At 48.5% G+C, this 20,134-nt stretch overlaps 1 protein-coding gene across 1 annotated transcript in view; it reads right to left on the bottom strand.

Moving 5' to 3' along the window:
* The window catches only part of LOC128710199 (cyclic AMP response element-binding protein A), a 93,958-nt gene extending 76,716 nt beyond the window's left edge, over window positions 1-17,242 (bottom strand). Inside the window, exon 1 of the mRNA XM_053805243.1 lies at window positions 17,189-17,242. Within this exon, the coding sequence (XP_053661218.1) occupies window positions 17,189-17,242 (54 nt within the window). The remainder of the gene's footprint in view (window positions 1-17,188) is intronic.
* Between the last annotated feature and the right edge of the window lie 2,892 nt (window positions 17,243-20,134).

Genomic DNA, 20,134 nt, shown 5'->3' with positions numbered 1-20,134 from the left:
CGACCACGACAATCTTGAAATGACCTCGTGGTTGGTAGCGTCAGGTCTGGAGCGGTCGGTGATATAATGTAAATTTAATACTGCGTCCTACCGGAGGTGACCCTTTTCCACGTGTCTCTGATGGGCAGGCACCGGGGTGATGATCATAACCCGTCCACCCGATCGTCTGCCGGCCGGCTTTTACCCTGTTTTCCACCCCGCGGAGGTAAGTTATCGGCAGCGTTGATTACATCGCCGGGACCTTCTCAATGGAACTGGTTTTTTTTTACGGGCAGGGGGTGTTTGCAGTATGTTTCGTTTTCAACCAGCCACCGAGGGTCACGCAAGTGTACGCATGTGTGGATTTATTATTAGGGTGCGTGCGTCTGAAGGACACCTCAGGTTCGGTGCTTTCGCTTTATCATTATTATTTTATGCTGCTGCATCCACAACATCCAACACGGCTATGGCGGCTATCCTGGATGCGTCGTACGCCCAAGGAGATCAAGACATCAGCGTCTCTCGCTGCGTCTGCAGAGACATTGGCCAGTCGCCTTCAAGCAAGTCGGTTGTCCTGGGTCACAACATGGGCATCGCGACAGTTGACCCAACCCAACAACCAGCCACACACACCTAATTATGGTGATGATGGATGCTAAAAGGAAACGCACTGGACACTGCTCCAGTCTCTGGCCGGGCCTGCCCGAGTGACCTGGCACGAAAGCTCCTACACGTCCGCTTTAATTACTGGGTAGCAGGAGATGCACTGGAGATGCAGAAAACGAAGCGTCCCTTTAAAAAAAAAAACTCCCGAGTATAATGCGACCATCTCTGTGGCCCTCGATCTTGAAACCAGCGTGCGTTTAACGTTTATCAGCAGATGTGGTAAGATCTCAAGAGGCACTCGATTACATGACAGCAGGGATAACGATTGGGTACTTGAAATGAAATTCTTGCACTCTCTACCCCTTGGCTGGGGTCCAGAGTTGTCCCTTCGATTTTGTTCCACTTCAAGGTGCTCTGTAGATATTGGCACAAAACACAAACAAACTGCAGATATTTCCATGCTACGAAGAAGGTTATAATAATATCACACGCCAAACGAGCTGACAGAGATTATGACATCGAAAGTGACATGAAAGTGGCGTCAGAGACATTGGCTGGGACATTGTCGTCCAAAATGGCGTACACGGGAATGAATTTAAATCACCTACCCATTTTGCTGCTGAATACAGAACACTTTCGCCTTCCGGTTGTTTTGGGAATGAACAGCGTAAATTATTCGTTAACAACAATTGTTGCCAGTTAATAGAATTCTGAAGGTCGTGCCCGAAATGACTGGACGGCACAAAAATTAAACGATCCGTCCTCAAATCGGCTGATCATAAAGCGCATCATGAACAAAGCAGACCTTTTAGCAGTGCGCCGAGCGTGTAGTGTTAAGCGAAAAAGCATTAAAACAAGGTTTCTGCTTCGAATTAGACGCGTTGGATGCAACATTACCACTGCGCCATGGGTATTGTTCTTTCCCCAAACTGGGACTAATTCTAGCGCGACCTTTTGCAGCGCGTTTTGTGGCCGATTTCGATCATTTAAATTAGCATTAAAACGTGATGCGATTCCAATCGATCGTGTCTGTAAGTGGTTTTACATGCAGCGGCACTATGTTCGCACTTTTCCACTAATTTTAATACCTTGCCCGCATTTTGCACACACAGCCACCGTATGGTTTTGCAACACTGTAACTCATTTAATTTCGATTTTCTGTGTTCCTTTCTTTTCTTCTCTATTTTTTTTTTGGATTAAACACATGGCGGAAAAACACATTTTTTGCAAACCACACGAAAAGCCACTCTCAAAACCGAGCGCGACGAATGCAACCGGAATAGGCCATTGGGGAGCAACCGCTAGAAATTGCCCAATTTCCCCACGTTGGGTGGAACAGCAGTGGGCAACAACAAAAGAGGCGGCGAAATACCAGCATTTTCGGCAAATGTTGAATTCGCGCGTTACCTCCACGGAGATCCGGGATCTATATCGTGGCGATCGTACGCCCCGCGGGAAAAGCGCTTGATTGCATCTCCGCCGGCCGCCGATGAGCCGCCCGCTGGTTTCGGAAAGGGGAAGCCTGAAAACGGAGGGAACCGCCGGCCCAAAGCGAAGGAAGAAGCGTTTTCGATCTACCGGCAACGGAGGCGCTGTGGACGTCCGGAAAATGGAGGCCCTTTCCAATTATACGGTGGCCTCCCTTACCCATCCGATACCCTTGGCGCACAGCTGCCGCTCCAGGCGGGAGGGAGGGAGGTTTTGAAAGCAAACGGAAACGCGATTCGCGAAAAATGTGCTCCCAACGCGCAAAACGCTACTCTTAATTCGTTTCCCATAGAGCACATGGCCACCGCGACTCCATCTGCCAGTGCGCCAGTCTACTCCCAGGGGCGTTAAATGTTTGTCGAAACACATTCCTGTTGGGAGCGCGCTGGATCTCGCGCACTTTGGAGAAGTTCGCATGGAAGCTTTCGCTACCATATGCTTCCTGCGCGGGAAAGATCGCACCGTAAGATCGCGCAATCTGTAGGCTCGTGTGGTGGAGCAGAGTTTTCTTTCTGTTCCATTCTGTCCCGTTTTTCTCACAACGCTTCTAGCTGTCGGCGCATCTTTCGCGTTGGATGGAGCGATTTTTGTTTTAGCGCCAGTTTTCCCAACTTTAATCCCGTGCCGAACCCGTGCACGAAAATGGCTACCCTTACGGATCGTGCCGTGCCCTTCGAGTGTCAAAGGTAAAAGGCTACCCAAACCTCACCAAAGTTCCCATGGATCTACGCGGGGCTGTATCTCCCCGATGGCAGAGAAGGTAGCACAGAAAAAAAACCCACAAGTGGGAAACAAAACGTACTAACATAAAAAATACACATTCACAGCTTTTCAGCTTGGTTCGGTATACACTTAAAAAAACACACACACACACACAACGAAAACAAGGGGAGGGCAAAAAAGCGACGCCACTCCACTGGGACGAAGTCAAATATCTAATTTATGTCTTATATTAATATTTATACATTCATCAACATCACTCTAGTGCATGCTTCCACTCGGCTTGATCTCGCCTTGATCTCAGCTCAAGATCTCTCGCGCTCGCTACTCGAGAGCTGCTCCAGTGCGAAACCACGTGCTAGAAAGATGGAAGATGGAACGAGAAGAGACACAAAACAAAGAAAAAACAAAAGTTTATGGAAGATTCACCCCAAAAACCCACCGTGCTGCAAGCGCACGAGTGAAAGGTCAACGGTTTTCATTCACCTGTTGCGGCACACACTCCCGCCGGGACAAACCGTTTTTTCCTTTCTCCGTGTGAGCCCGCACCGCTCCGAGCGCTGAGCGGCACCGGTAAGAGCGTGTACACATACGTGAAGTGAACGAGGATTAGTTCAATCACCGAAAGGGATTCCCCAATTCTTCATATACAGTAAGGGTGGGTTGCGAATCATGCACGGAAACGCTTTCAGCCTTCGAGCGATCTGACATTTTACTCAAACTATTTGAAGATGAGTCGCAACGAATTGTACCCGCGGTGGGAAGGTACCGAAACTTTCAATCTTTCGCCGAGGAATGTACATGGCACACCGAACCGAAAGTGTGATGCGCGCGCCCAATCGAAGGGGAGCGGGAAAGAAACAAAACCCGGCAAATCAGCGGGTTCGGTGGTGACGACGCGCATGATTGATCACCGGTTGATCGGTCGATCGTTAATCACAGATGTACAGAGAAAGGATCGGCGAACAGGTACACCATACCGGTGACCGTGCACCGTAGTTAAATGAATTTTTAACGGCGGCCCACCAGCGAGATGTACCGTGACGCAAAGCTCAAGGCAAATGTCAAGTGTGAAGATGAGCGGCACATTCCGGGTGAAAGCCTCCATTTGGGGGGTTTATTACAGCAATCAGTTTCATTGCTCATATACTGACGAAGACCAGTCTAATAAAATAGATACATGTTCATATCAAAGGGCTTCCCTACTGTTGCTTTACATGTTATAGCAGAGATAGCCCAACAGTTAGAACAACGAAAAGAGCCCAGACAACGATAACAGCCAATTGAACCACCCCTTATGAGGCATGCAAAGAGCCCAATAAAGCATAAGCAGTTGCATTATTCATTCTTTTCCGATGCAATTATACCTTTCAATGGCACAAGCTATCAAGCGGACGGAAGCATGCCATAATATTGCTTCGTAATCGACATAATCTCTGCTGTCATCGTGCGATTACCGTCGACCGTTGAGATCGTTGTTCACAACCGATGAGGGTGTGATTCATTTTCTCCCAACTAATCCTCTGCGTTCATTTTGCATTTCGATTTTTGATGAAGATCACCGGACGGAAACATTACATCTAGTGTGTTGCGCGTTCTGGAGCACGTTCAATCTCCGGTAAATCCCGGCAGGAAATATTCAACATCATCAACAATTCTAGGTCACGGTGAATGGTTTAGAGTTGCCAGAGAATTACACAACAAATATCTTACTAGCGAAGCAAGACATTAAATGGCGCACACAGTATGTGTTGTTTTCTTTTGGATGCATCTGGCAACACTGCCCTTTGTTATGATTTATCCAAGAATCGCAAAGACGCTTGCCTCGCGTCTATTCGAACGTAAATCACGTGTTAGGTTTTCTCTGCTATATTACTATGTTTTGTTATGCTATGTTTATTTCTGCTATGCATCTGGCAACACTGGCCCGATGTTATGGTTTACTTAAGAATTTGAGGGATCACGACCAATTGAGTTGGGGTTTCCGTATTTTGTTTCCCTATTTACTCAATCAGGCAACATTGCGCGATGATATGATTCATCCGAGAATCTTGGAATTTCGTGTATAATTCGTAAGTAACGATCACGCCCAATTGAATTGGGTTTCCTGTGCATTGAATTTATTGCTTAATGTATTATATTATGTTCTGTTTCCTTTTATATGTATATGGCAACACTGCTCGATGTTCTGTTATACCCAACAACCTTGAAGACGCTTGTCTCGCTCTTAATTTTTAATGCGAATTTGAGCGATCACTGCATCACTGGATGGACCACGCGCGACTTTTCTGCAGCATGGTGTAGCTGAACGTAAGCTGAAGTATGCAGACCAGTTCGCCGCCTGCCCTGCTAATGTCCGACGAAGACGTCTGGAAGGTTGACAGGAAATGGTACGCAACAAGCCATCTCGGGGACATCCTCCAGGAAACCCGGAGAAGAGATCACGTGTGTCTCCGCAGGCTGGAACTGCGAATGGTTCACCTCGCGCTTATCTACCATTAACGTCTCTCGTGGCGGGGGTTTCTTCGAGTCGTAACACGCGCATGATGTCTTGTTTTCCTCCCACTGTTTCACCCTTCTCTGCCCACTTGTACGCCCGTTGTTTCGCACAGAATGAGGTACGAATTATGCTGCAGTTCCGTCTCATGCGCGTCGATGGAATGCGGTGACATAATTTAACATCTCATCTCTGATACCATCCCGTCCAACGAAGCGACATAAAGCGAACGTCATAAATGTCAACCATCATCATCGTCGTTCCAGACAAAGTTGAAACAAAAAATTAAAATTAATTATTTGCATGTCCCGCCCGGGTTCCTACGGTCGCTTTTCCTCATTAACCGCGTCCACGCTATTTCAGTCATTGTTGAACCATCACGCAACAAATCAACTAACCTGCACAAGCGCACAGCGCGAAAAATTGAGGCTGCAGTGAGATAACCATTCACAACCGAAATGCAACCGCGCAACCGGCAAAGTGATAAGAAAAACGTATTTAAAGTAAATGGAAAAATATTTTACTCATTTTCCAAAAACAAGGCACCATCCTATCTTCATAAATTGCCTCTGCCATAAAAAATAACACAAATACGAACAAGGGCTAACAAATATGCCATCTGCGAAAAATTTTACTCACATTCAATAAATGCACACAAAGTAAAGGGAAAAAGAGAAAGAGAGAGAGAGAGAGAGTGGCAATTGATGCGAAAGCTTGCGAAATAGTAAGTGGCATGCGGGTTTTCGAGGACGGAATCGATTTATTTAAAATTTCAAACCATTTCGAGCTCACTATCGCACATGGTGGTGTGTGATGAGGTGCTTTTTGCTGCAATTGCCAAGAAGCTAAGGAACAAAATTAACCAAAAAAAAAAAACACGTGCATAAAACCGCCCTCCTCCCAAAACACCCCTTAATTCCTTCGTTCCGTGGCCTAAAAACCACCTCGCTGCAGATATTCGTACCCGCGTGAAAAACTACACCCCTTGTTGGTTTCCACCCTCAACTCGGGAGGGAAGGAGGGAAAATGCGTATTGCCAAAAAAAAACACAACTCACCACGCGGGAGGGTTGCAATTGGTGCTTGCCATGCACAAAACAAAAAACCAACCTAAAGCTCGCGAAAAAACCCCTAACCGAAAGTGCATTCACCTGTGCGTTACTCCGTTCCGAACTGTCCGGATCGGATTCGCAGCCCCTTCTTTCGGGATGATGGCGAAAGTCTTTTTTTTTCGCACACTTTTCGGTACAAATACAACGAAGAAAACAGTGTGCACTTTCCGAACCCGGCTGGTGCTGACGGTGTAGGAAATGTAAACTGCCAGTAGGTTTGCGCACACAACAAAAAAAAAAAAAAACAATTCAAATTCCGCCAACCAACACAGTCGCAGAAAGCGGGTAAGTAAGGTTGACCACAAGGAATCGATTTACCAAATTGTAAATCGCATCGAATCGGTACGATTTGGATGAACTAGTTCCAAACTTTGCACAATCGGTAACGGGTCCGAAATTGGATGCGGCCAAGCCATTTGCAATAGGGGTGAGAAAAAGGTGGGGTAGTTTCTTAGGAAAAGCAATTTTAATTTCATGTTCTTGGTAAGGTTTTCTTTAGTTTTATTTACACTTTGTTTATGTTTTAAACTCTATTAAAGGTGTCCCAAAAATGACTCCCTTTAATCATGCGCTTCCATCTTGCGATTGACTTTCATTTTATTAAAACAATTCATCTCACCTTTCCCATTGTGGTACATAAGGTGCGGGTGACTGGTGCATTTATATTTTCCCTCCCAAAATTTCCCCCAAACTCCCATTTTGTTTACAGCACGTCCCCCGTCACTTCATCCCTTCCGGGAAAATCCCACCCTCACCGATTCGGTACACGGACAACAAAAAAAAAGAAGATCATACCGATTCATCTCAAACAACGACGCCAATGATATTTTTAGAAATGTGTACATTCAATTGAAAGCGAAAAATTGTTAATGTGAAAGACTGGACCGGGGTTGAACTGTGCATAGAAAAACACAAACAAAAAACAAAAACAAAACCCACTGCCGGTTGGAAAAGTAAGGAAAAATTGTATCACCACCCGGGTGTGTCCGGAAAGCGGGCCTCCGACCGCCGACGGAGGAGAAAGAAAGGAAAGGCCAAAGACAGCACGAGGAAATAAAAGAAACGCCGATCAAACACAAACGCAAGTCGATTAGATGATGATGTATAATAAAAACGTATATATACAGCCAAGATAAGCTTGAACAGCGACGGGCCAGAAGGGGGAGGGAAGGTGGAATGACAAAACGGGAAAAATCCGTTAAGAAACAGCACGGTAACTCACGGACCAATAATAATAATGAAGCAGAGGAAAAAAAAACACACGCACACACAGTTTTGAACCTAATCATACGTTTTAAATGAACAAGCGGAGTTGAAGGCGAGAAGCAGCTGAACCTCAGATAAAAAACATACGCCGGAGAATAAATTATGTTTGATGGTAAATGACACAGCCACAGACAACAACAAAAACGCAGGAGATGAAAGGCATTAGATTGGGACTATCAGGTGACGATCGGATGGATGGGTTATAGTCGGTTGAATAAAACCTATCATCTGAGCGAAAATATCGACGATGAGCGATTGAAGTAAAAGAGTGTGTTTCTACCATGAACATTAGGGCAAACAAAATTCAACTAGTTATATTACGTAACAAGTTCATTTGTTAATTAACATAAAACCTTCACTAGCAACAAAATAACACACTTTAGCTGGCAACACTGCACCACCACCACCACATTTGGCGCGCTCATTTGTATCTCATCTCGGGTCCCGGGAGGTTTTATTTTTTGTCAACGCCTCTTCAATCACAACCGCGATCTGGGACCATCTTGATCGCACGCCGCTGTCTGGGACCGTACCCGGACGGCAACACAATTCTCCATATATTCAAATGCTGACGATTAGTAAGCAAGAACGACCGTCCGCCAAACCGCCATTCTGGAACTGGCTGGATGCTTGTGACTTTCAAATCAAGCACACGCAGCACAAAGTTCGCATTTTGGATGGATTTTTTGTTGTTGTATCTTCCCCAGTTCCGAAATCTAACCAGCGATGACAAAACACATTTCTCACCCTATTCCGGAACGTTGGCGAGTCGGGCAGAAATGGTAAATCTCACACACCTAGCGGCAATTTAACCTTCCAGACGGAAACACGCTTATTTTTTTTTGTTTTGTTTGCAAGATCTCTTTTTGTACCATGCATAAGGAAATATATAAATTATGAGCTAATACTAAAGGTCGTTGTGTGTGCGCGTGTGTGTGTGTGTCTTCTTGCGCCCGTTCCACAGCCAATAAGCCGGCCGGTAAGTCCACGGCGATCTGCAGCCGGTTTTGCGGGCGTCACACCGAACCCGATCGCAAACCGCGCGCCAAAGACACGTCAATGCCGCCGTCGCGTGATACGCGTGAGCGTCATCCGAACACGTGTTCGGGCAAGAAATGATGCGCGGACCCCTCGCCGAGTGAATCCGGTTTTGTCGGTTGGCGGACTAAAAACGAAGAGGCGGAGAACCGTCACCAAACGTTAAGATGATCGGGTTTCTGCGATCGGCCCATGCTGGAAGATGGTAATGGCGATGCATCGATACGGGAGCACGATCCGATACGATCAAAGATCCTGAAATACTACTGAGCACCGGATCGGTCTCAGTATCTCCGCGCCATTTTCGCTCATTTGTCATGATGTCCGCCGTTCGGGCTCCACGAGGTCCACGAGGCAACATAATTCATTGCATTTTGTATGAGAATTGAACATTCTTAAGCACGAAAATGGAAGATACTTCAAGAAATGCTAATTCTGAAACATTGGACGTCGATACCCTGCGAGACATGCAGACGTCTTGAAGCACAAATACCAATACGCCGCTCCGGACTTAGCTTGGTTGGTGGAACATTATGTTTCCAACATTCACACCTATTCGCTCTTCTCACCCCAGGATCGAACTGTTCCACCCCAACACATCCGGGATTGCACCTGTACGCACAGAAGGGTTGCGCAGTCGTCATCGGCAATGTGTGGCGATCGCCACACCAGGAGCCCACCGTTGTTGGAGAGGGTGCAATAAATATTGATGACGGATTGTAAATCACGGCACCCAGCGGTCAACAAACACACGCGCTCTTGCTCGCAGTAATGCCGTCGTCGGCGGAGACACAACCATCGTACCAGGCGCTCGCGTATGTAGCTGGCTGGCTGCAGTTAAAAGCATGTGCAGTGTGCGCTACACGTGCGCAAACATACAATTTCCTCCGTTCCGTTCCATCTGGTTCCCTCGTTCTCTCTTGCAGGATTCGTTGCTCCTCTCATTACATGCTCCAAGCATGCCGCTCGCACCCGCTTCAGATATGTTCCCTTTAGCTATTTCCTTCAACGCTGCAAAGACAAGTCGGGAACAGCGATTGTCCGGGGCGTGGCGACGATGGCGGGGCGTACGGCTGCATTCATAAAGTAATTTACAATCTGTTCCCTGCCCACTGCCCCGTTCCTGGCCGCTTCTTGCCCGTGGCTTTCGGGAGAGTTCTTCGCTTCTCCATTACACCACCAACACACACCAACGCCGATCGGTCGGTTCATTTTTAACTTCCGCTTTGATCGCCTGCTGAAGAGAAGCAAATTTCCACTCAACGGGCATAGAAAGAAGAAAAGAGGTTTTGGGGGGGGAGGCGAGGAGGGGATGAAAGAGGAGGTGAAATGGGAGGGCATTTCCTTTTTGCCGGCCCGCGCGCGGGTTGGAGCTTGTTCGCGATCGCGATCGTTACTCGGGGCCTATGCACTCGCCAGGTTCACTCGCCCGTTGCCATGGCAGCATAGTCGCACGCGATCATCCACGATACAGCCCACATGCGCACGTGCACACACACATACACACCCACCCACTTATGCCTCCCGCGGACTTCTTATCTTTCACTCTCTCTTTCTTTCTGCCGATTGTTGTGTTCCTGTTTTGCTTTAACCCCAGTTCTTCTCTACGCTCTCTCTCTTCCGCTCGCACGGCCACGATTCGGCCCAAGACCCTATCTTAGCATGTCGCATCCAGCGTCATGATCACGATCGTCTAGTTGCGACCCCACCACATCCCGGCATGTGTTGGTGTAGTCGCGCGTCTGTGGTTTTATCGTGTGTGTGTGTGTGCGTGTGTGTTCCGTCCATTCGAGCGTGACGTGCGGGAGGTAAGGGAGCGAAAGAGATTCGGAGATGCGAACCGGTGGACGCACTGACCGGTGGACTGAAGCGACTCCGGGACCTCAAGAATGTGCCCATCATCGGAACCTATCTTCGCGTTTATTTATCTACTAATGCTAGCTTTTATAACGGTGCTTTCTTTCACTCGTCTCCCACAATCAGAACTCGTTCGAGAGGGGGAGGGTCGTCCACTCATCTGATGTGTGCGGTGGTGTGTTTCCCCCCCCCCCCCTCCCTCGGACCAAACCCTCCTATCACGTCTTGGTCAGTTCTTAGCGAGGAGTCAACTCGATTGTTAGCTTCCGCAATCAAAACGCTACGCTCGTGGCGAATCAGTACCCACCCAGGGGGGAGGAACTTGAAGCACTTGACTTCTCGGCATTAACGCTAACAATGTCCGAAGTCACCCATGGTCATGGTCTATTAGTTGTCGCGAACTACGGCTTTTAGATGTGCAGATACCGGGGGCGATTAGGGAATATGCATACAAAATCGAAGAATTCAGTTATGAGTCACGGACTTGCGGCACGGAACTGGACGCAACGAGCATCGCCGCTCACACATTGTAGGACCTCTCCACAAAACGGCTCATCTAAACGGAAGTTTAGACGTTCAATGGTTTACAACGCTTATCGGGTGCCGCAACCCATGAAGGACCCTGCCAGGTGTTCCAGGAAAACCCGAGAGTGAGAGAGCGTCCGGTTGTAAACATTAAATCTAAATTGGTTTTCAGACTTCGTTGCGAGATCCAGCGTCGTGTGATTAGCTTCCGCTCGTTGCAGGTTACCCGACAAATGGCAACACAGTAGTGGGTCGAGGTGTTATCTCAATCCATTACCGAGCTGCGTCTTAGCAGATACTGTAGCACAGCGGGTGGGACTCGCAATATCCGAACCTCGGAGACCTTCATGCGAAACACACACACACCGTGTACCGCCTACACTCTGCTCCAAATCTCACCAACTCTCCAAACATCCGCTGATAAATGGCGTGCCAGATGGGACAACGCGCCGGGAGAGATGTCGATCCGATAAAGTTCCATTCGCGTTCGAGATGGTAGAGGAAAAAAAGAAACCACAAGAGCAAGTCAGTGCGATGGGGTTTCCGCTAGACTAGCGGGGACTCGACCCGGCACGCCCAACCGGCTGATCGGCCGATTATCGCAAAACCTACGCAAGACGCGCAACACCTCGCCAGCGCTCGTCCACAATCGAGAACTCGTTTACAGACCGCCGATCGTCAAGGTCGCCATCGTTCAGGCCCTTCTTTTTGACACTTTCCCTTTCTTCTTCTTGCTCAGCTGCTACGAAAAACCCTGTCGGAGTATGTCCTCGCCCCGTTCGAGAACAATCCAACCCGATCAGCCTTCCTGGCGAACCCCAAAGCGGCTAATGCTCGCACATATATTGCGCTGTACTGTGCGCCGAACAGCCGAACCGAACACTCGATTAGCGAATAATTGATTACAGCACCGGCACGAATCCCAGGCCCCAAAATCTCGTAATGCTCCGCCGGTACGGTGCACCTGCGATAAGCACCGAAACCGGGCTGACCGGATCGAGATTGTGCGAAAGCGAGAGTGCCCGGGACGGACATCGGATCGGGAAAAAATAGTAGCGGGTGCAGGCGGGAATCCCAGGGCGCCATGGGCCCACAGCTCCATACAATCGAGCGTGTGTTGGGTGGTAGCGGTGCCTTATCTCGGAACGCTTCGTCGTCCCTCGGCCGCACACAAATTACCCTCATAAACCAGAGTTGATTTCACACCAAAAAAAAAACATAAAAGAAAAGCCCAATTCTCCCTCCACGCTACACCACGATCTAATGCTGCGCTGTGCTCGTCTTAATGGGGCGTGAAGCATTTGGTATTTGTATTGGCCTTAGCCGGTGTTCGATAGTCGATGGTTTGGAGATCGGGAGTCAGCATGCGAAAGGTACCGGACCTACCGAGACCAATTTCCCAAGCACTTGAACAGCTTGATTACCAGCACGTGGCCACCACTGGTGCAACACCACAAGCAACCCGGTGTCAGGCCTCTTTCACTCGTCGCGTGAGGAGAGCCGGGCCTGCAATCGCCTTTCTAGCACAGTGCGCCCTAATTGTCCGCACTTGATTATCGGGGCCCAGGTGGTCACCGGTATTACGGCGAATGCAACGATATCGCTCGATCGTCTTATCAAACCGCTCACATCAAACCGGCAACCTGCGTGTTGGTCAACACCTGCCAACCTTGGAAGTCTGGTCTCCCGCTCCCGGAGGGGGGTGGGGAGGGGAGGGAGGCCTCGAGTTTGGAAAGGTTAGGAAGTCACCTCGGCACCAAGAATTGCATCCGGACAAGCGAGCATTTCTCAAGAATTCACCGACCATGTTTTTGTTGCGATCTTGCGACACGATTGACTTGCGTACGACCAGTTCCACCGCACTTGGACGTACCGCGCCGGGATTCCTAGAATCTCCCAGCCACAAACAGACATCAGCGGTCATTCGTGTACGCTCAGGCGCTCGCGAGGTAAACAACAACACTGTACCTCGGTCGGGCCGTTGATCACATGGCCCGCTCATCCAAGTGTATCACACTTCGGGGGGAATTCTCGTCAGATCTCCGTTGCGCACCCACGGTACCAGCATTGCCCACACCGCTCTGGCACGGACAATGCCGGCACACTACTTCGGTCACAATAACGAGCAATGTCCATTAGTCGGGAAACAATTCTTATCAGCTGAAAGTGGGTTCCACCATACCCCAGAAATGCTACGCCCGTCCCTTCTTGGTTCGGTTCCTCCATCCGTCTGTGCAACAAAATGTTTTGGTACAACACACTTGAATAGCATTAATAGTTTCTATTACACAGTTTTGTATGCATAAGCGGACGGTGAGAGATGGGAAATTTATCTTCCTTTCTTACTTCCCACTCCAATAACGGCTGTACTTCATAAATCTGGGTCGTGTCTTATAAATTATGCTACCAAGCCCCGGTATGTCTCTCTACGGCATCAAATTCGCACCAGAAGATTAAGTCGTCGCGCCATCGTTCTAGAGGTCTCTTTACTAAATCTACACTCAAATTGTTTTCGCATCCCGAGAAGGGGGTTTTCCCCGGCACCGTTTAAGGAACGCGACCGTAAAGTCCCGCAATTGATGACGCATTTCAAGCCGGAGCTACCCGGGGGACAGAGAGTCTCTGTACGCTCTTATCAACCTTGCGTAGCACCGGATGTAATACACCTACCCGCCACCGCAGTTAGTAGGTCCTGCGTGAGCCATTTTGGTTTCGTTTGTTGAATGGCACCCCGCATCACAAAAAAAGGCCTATTTTCCTAATCCCTAATACTAATGGCCGGTAGCGATGGGGCTCCGGTTTCGTTCGCGAAAGGTCCACCCCGCATATCGGTGGTCCGTGTGTGCGTATTTTATAATGATACGCTTCCGATTAACTCAACAAGTGCCTACGGGACGCACGATAAGATTGTCTCCAATCTGGGCAAAAGGGTTGTGGGTGGAGTGGTACAGCGGGGTGGTGCCGTGCCGGGAGAACTTCAGCTTGCATAAGCCTTAACGATGGAAGAGGTGTTCCATAATTACCGCCGTGATGGTGATTGAGATTACACGCACTCAGCGTCACGTATCGATTGTAAATTGATAATATAAATAGTTTAGCCAAGAAAGATTAGTCAGCGTGTGTCGAAACATTGAAGTGGGAATTTATAAAATAAAATAAATCAATTTTTTTAATATATTAAAGTATTGATGAAAAGAGATCTGAATCAGACTGTAATTGCAGCTTCATAAATACTCTCTTAGTACATGACATGCAACAGCGCCATCTGTGTGCAAAAGTGTGCAACAACAATAATCGCATCGATCACTCCCGATCGGGGATATTACACAAAAGTAGTTACATATTAAGTCGCAGTGAAGGGCCACTGGGATTGGAATGTTATGGGTAAAGGTGGTGTAAAGACCCTTTCAAAACACAGAAGACACTAACTGATCGAAGGCGACGGAATGCCGGCCGCTAATGCCGGCCCAACGATGATTATGGCTTCCACAACGGATTGAGATAGAAATAGATAAATAGAAAAAAAGAGCGAGAGCGCGAGAGAGAGAGAGAGAAAAGCAATAGCATAGATCCTGGACAACATCTCGTCTAATGCATCTCTCGAGGTACGCAGCGAACCAAAAGCCAATTGGTGCCGGAAAACTTGTATTGTCACGATGGAAATTAATGGGGAAAATGTACTACTTTGTTCGACAACAATTTTCGGATTTGTTGTTTTCGGAAAAAAAGTGTTTTTATTCGGCATTTTTTTTCTTATTATTGCACCCCACAACAAAACTCACTACTTAATCGAAAGCGAGTGGCCAATGGGTTTGGCGCGCTTCGAACGACACATCGAACCGATTTGGGGAGGTGTTGCGTGGGATTGCAATCACGGTGATGATGAGGTGCTGAAGGTGGAAAACTCGTAAAACATGCGTACCGAAGCACCAACACACACGCACACCCACATGCACTATAAAACACACCATCGGGACACATATAAAGACATTGATGAAAATGATGGCATTACTGGTGTGATTGCTTTTCCCCCGGTTTGGTGTGTGGGGCAGGCAGCAAACGGTGGGGTGTGTGGTTTTGAGGTGAAGTGTCATGATTTCTATTGTTGGTTACCTCACACAACACCAACGGTCGATCGACACCGGCGTGAAGGTATGGTATTTTTTTTTTTATTATCAGAGCTCCATCGAGCGATGATTTCCCTTCCATTGGAGTTGAATGGGGAAAAAAAGGGAGAGAAAAAAGTGTAAATCCACCTTAACAAAAAAAAAATCTTCCCCGACCGTCCTCTTCTATCTTCCCCGTTTCCCGCACCCCAACTTACCCAACCCTTTACACCGAAAAACTAGCGGAAAAACTAAACTCCCCAAAGCCACCCTCCCCAATCCCTCCACCACTGCAACCGAGTGCAATCAGTAACGGTTGGTTGGGCATACGGAATTGGCCATCACGCTGGTGGGATGGGTGGGAGTGGAGTTTGTAGCACGGGAGGCAGACAAATAAGCGTAGCCTGTACTTACACACCACCAGATTAAGTGAATACTGTCCCGATGAAATAGAAAAAAACAACAACAACTGGGTGACCGTTGGGAAAAGCGCGGCGCTGATGTGTCGCTTGTTGCCTAATCGATTTATGGCGCACTCCATCTCTGTTCCCCGCCGTAGCCGAGGAAATGGACAAGGTGACAATGCCGACAATGTTCTGTTCCATCCATGCACGTGTGCATATGTCGAAACCGGACTTTACCATCCGGACCATGGCGGGGGAAAGTTGGAAGGTTGGGGGGAGGGGGGGGGGGGGGGGGAGACAAAATCAAAAAGGACACTCGGGTGTGGTGAAGACATTCCAAAAACCCCTGGTGACCGAGACGCAACCCCGCCGGGAAGGAATGCACGTAGTACGGAGGGCGAGTGAAACCAGCCGGGGAAGTCACTACGAATTTACTTTCACTTCAGCCGCGCGCACGGAAAGCGCCCGTACGGTGGGATACGACGCGTGAAAGGAAGTGAAATAATAAACAGTAAAAACAGAAAAAAAAGCACAAAAAGAGCAACGCAACACACCAGAAATTGATTAGTTTCGATCGAAAGTCCCAAATCAATCTCCGCCGAAGCGTTTGCTTCGTGCCAGCTCGGGACGGGAAATGACGGAAGCGTACGGTGACCCAATTCCGTGGTGCGTTGCGGGCGGTGGAAGAGGAGCATGCATGGGGTGATGGTGGGCGGCAACATCGTCTACCAGAGCATAAATCGAACAACACATGTTCTCACTTCCAACTGCCACCCTGAACCCCCCACCACCGTCCCCCCCCCGTTTTGCGATCGTATCTGGATCGTATCTTGGCATTCGCGGATATGGACCACCACCCTTACCCCGTACGCTGGTCCAAACTCTGGCACCGAACAGTGCCGCACATGCACATGTTTCAATTACTTTACCAGCACCAACCATTGCGCCCGAGGGGTTCTGTTGCCCTTTGTTTTTTGCCTCTGGTCCCGCATTCTAATCTCACCAGCTTCCCTCTTGTGCGGGACCAAACGCCGCTTCTTGCACGCCACTCGCTAGAACGCTTCGTAGCAGCCTCTCCAGTGGTCTAGCTTGAGACGCACGTTTGAAAGTGGTATGTTTCGGGGGCACTTTCGGGGTTGGGTTCACAAAATGTGACCGGGTTGGCGGTTTACAACGACACCGAGCACCACACCACGCTATTAATAGTGATGTTTTATGCAGCTCTCGGTACAGTGTATCCAATGTTTTATTTTTTCCTCCACCCACAGCCACTATTCCGACTACCCGAGCGGGTCTATGTCTAAGCAATTGCATTAGTCATTCCCAATGCTTGGGTGCAGGAAATGCACCACACCAACTCCAACTCCAACTGGGAACTTCAGAAGACTTTTTGTGAGATGAATAGCGGAGAGAGCATTACGCCACTCCCACAACCCGTACATCCACCAGATCTAATTCTTCAGAATGCTGGGGATATCCTCTCTCTCTCTCTCACTCTCTAGTCTTCAAAGACCAACTTCAAAGCAAAGATGCGTCCGTTCAGCATCTGTTTTAGTAATTACACCCTGTATTGGGAGTTTCGCTTACTTACCGCATCGAGATCGGTGTCCCAAATGTCCTTCAGGTCCCCGTCGTCGAAATCCATCGCGTTTAAGTAATCCAGCTTGACGGCCGTTACTGGTGACTGCTTCCGGTGACGATACAGCACAACACCCCCCGCACGTTTGGGAGTCTCCTGCCACTAACCTACTAACCGTGTTCCGACGACCGGAAGCTTCCTCGTCGCGCCGTAACCCTCGCTTTTCGCGATAGGGAGTTGTGGAATTCCTTGTTTTTACTTCTCTCTCTTTTCTCTCTCCCTCTCTATCTCTTTTGCTGATGCACCTCTCAGCTAAGATGCGGGGTAACTCACAAACGCACTAGAACTACCCTGTGATACTACGATCAGCAGCGGCACCAATTCATCAACTCACTGTCACTGACCGGTTCGCGTACCGCGGTACACATTCCAGCACCAGGGGAAAGCCTTGACTTGACCACTCACGCACACGCACACGCTCGCACACAGCACAGTAACACCACTACCACAAGCACACACCGACCGTAAATCGAACTTGCACCAAACTATTTTCCCCCCCCCACCGGGGCAAACACTTTTCGGACACTTTTCCCTACGCGCGAATTCCCCCCTAAGCGGGTGTGTAGGTCCGGATATTGACGTTCTTAAACCGTTTTTGTTTTTTTTTTGTGCGATATCCTTTCCGATTTCGATCGTTCTGAGCTAGCGATCTTCCTGCCGGGAGCAACCGGCGTGATCCGCGCGCGATCAATTCCGAAACGGTGCGGTTCTTGCGACCGTAGTCCTGAAGACGCTCAGGGTTTCTTGGTGGTGCTAATTAGCTCTAATTATGTTGCGCTTTTTTTCGTTCGCACACTCACTCACCGACACGCCCCGCGTGCGTGCCCGTTCTGGCTAGCGGAAGTTCTGGACGGTCGAGTTGCTCCGACCGGTCCCGCCTGGGGTGTCTTCCTTTTTTGGGGGATGGATAGTGAAACTGGTCCTCTTGGCGGGGGCCTTTATGCCAGGTCTGTCGGCACGCTATTTTCACTCACTTCATCAACATTCCTCTCGCTCGGATCCGATGCGGAGCGTTGCGGGACGCACTAGACCACGGATGCCGGGTGCGTTAATTTCTTCCGCGTGGAAATATTTGTGTGCCCGGTGCGCACGCACTCTACACGCGTCGGCAACCACTTGTTGATACCGGGCGATGGATCGAGGATTTCCGAAGCCCCGAACAGTTTGGGGTTGGGTACCGCCGAATATACCCTCACTCGGCGGATGCTGCCGTTTGCTGATGGTTCCAGCAAGCAACCGGCCGAGAACGGCAAGCGGACGAAAGCACACAAAAGCAACGAGAAAGAAACACGCACAACAACCTCTCGCCCTGCAACGATTGTACGCCAGTTATCAGCGTAAGTGCGACTTCACATACGGGTGTGCGTTCGACCGGGCCACCGGGTCCCCGGGTCCGCTTCGCTTCCAGAAGGGAAGTTGATTATCTCGCCCAGCGATGATTAGCTTTCTAAAAACTTCAAACTTCAGTCCAGGAGCGCCACCACCTTGTTGCTTTGTCAGTGCGGGCCAGAGTGTGGGTAGGCCGCAGGCTGTGCTGCCATATGTGCGTTACGCTGGGACGTTAGTTTGCGGCCGCGAATTGTACCACCGAGCACGGAGCTTGTCGCGGTCGCAAATTCTCACCACTCAGTTTGCGTATCGTCTGCCGCTCACAACCGAGCACGGCCGGTACACGGGGAGACGGGTTTGTTATTACCACTCACTGGGCCAAACGCTCAAACGCTTTCCGTCCACAACACGAACAACACGGTGAAAACTTTTTTTAAAAATTGTTTTTAGTTCTTTCCTCACCACACTTTCCTCTGAAAAGCACTCGATCGGCTCGATCCTGTGTGCGGGAATGCCTTTCGCGTGACAAGTGTGCTGATATCACACGCTTTTCCACCGCAAAAACGGTTCCGCCCGTCTCAGCTACTCACGCACCGGAAAGCACAGAACAAACGTGTTTTCGGTCAAAAGCACCAACTAATTGGGCACCAACGTTTTTCACTGCGCGGGTATTTTTTGTTTTAAACAAACTTTTCTCTCTCTCTTTCGCTCTCTCGTATAATTTTCACCCAACGATGGTGGGCAATTAGCTAGCTTTCCTTTGCGGCAGAACGGTAGAAAAAAAAACAAGGGCGCACCAACGCGGTTAACAAACGGCTACGGAAAAATGTGCGCGCGGTATGCGTCCGCTCGGTAACGATGCTTTCGTTGAAGTAAATGTTCATTTTCCACATTATTTAATCCACACGCATTCGGCATATCTGGGCGCCAGGGTTGAGCAACCGTACCGGCGTCTTGCAATGTGCTCTAGAAACAGTTTTATTTGAAGTGATCCTCAAACGGATTGTTCGATAGATGCATGTGTTGTTGGTAGAATTTTAAAACTGAAAATTACAATTAATTTGGCAATATTTTAATTCTATCAACAATAATATTTATAGTAATAAAATTGTACCAACAAACTTACAACAAACAAAAATATTCGCAACTGTTCAATATTGTGACAATAGATATTTAAAATTTCATATAAACACTTAATAAAATTCATGGTAAATTCTTACCGATCCTTCAATTAATTCCGTGCGTTTAGGACCCCTGCCCTCATGAACACTAATGCTTCCATCTCGCTCTCTCCAGTGTGTCATATCCCATGCCATATTTGCCGTTCCTTTCTAAACAATTTTTGTTCTCGAATTTTATGAAAGAGATTGAACATGTTTTCAAACTATTTTTAACCAGAAAATAAAAGCATAATTTTATGAAGCTAATTATGTATAAATCGTTTTGTATGATTATTTATAATCACAGTACATTCATAATGTTACTATTGTGATGAACTGTGGCATGACGCTTGAATGAACACTATACGAGCTGGAAGCGGTTTGACGTATCATGCAAAGCTTTTGGTTA

Source organism: Anopheles marshallii, chromosome 2 (genome assembly GCF_943734725.1).
Source record: "Anopheles marshallii chromosome 2, idAnoMarsDA_429_01, whole genome shotgun sequence".
Classification (NCBI taxonomy): domain Eukaryota; kingdom Metazoa; phylum Arthropoda; class Insecta; order Diptera; family Culicidae; genus Anopheles; species Anopheles marshallii.
The sequence above is the reverse complement of the archived record's forward strand: the minus strand, read 5'-3'. Positions and strand labels throughout refer to the sequence as shown.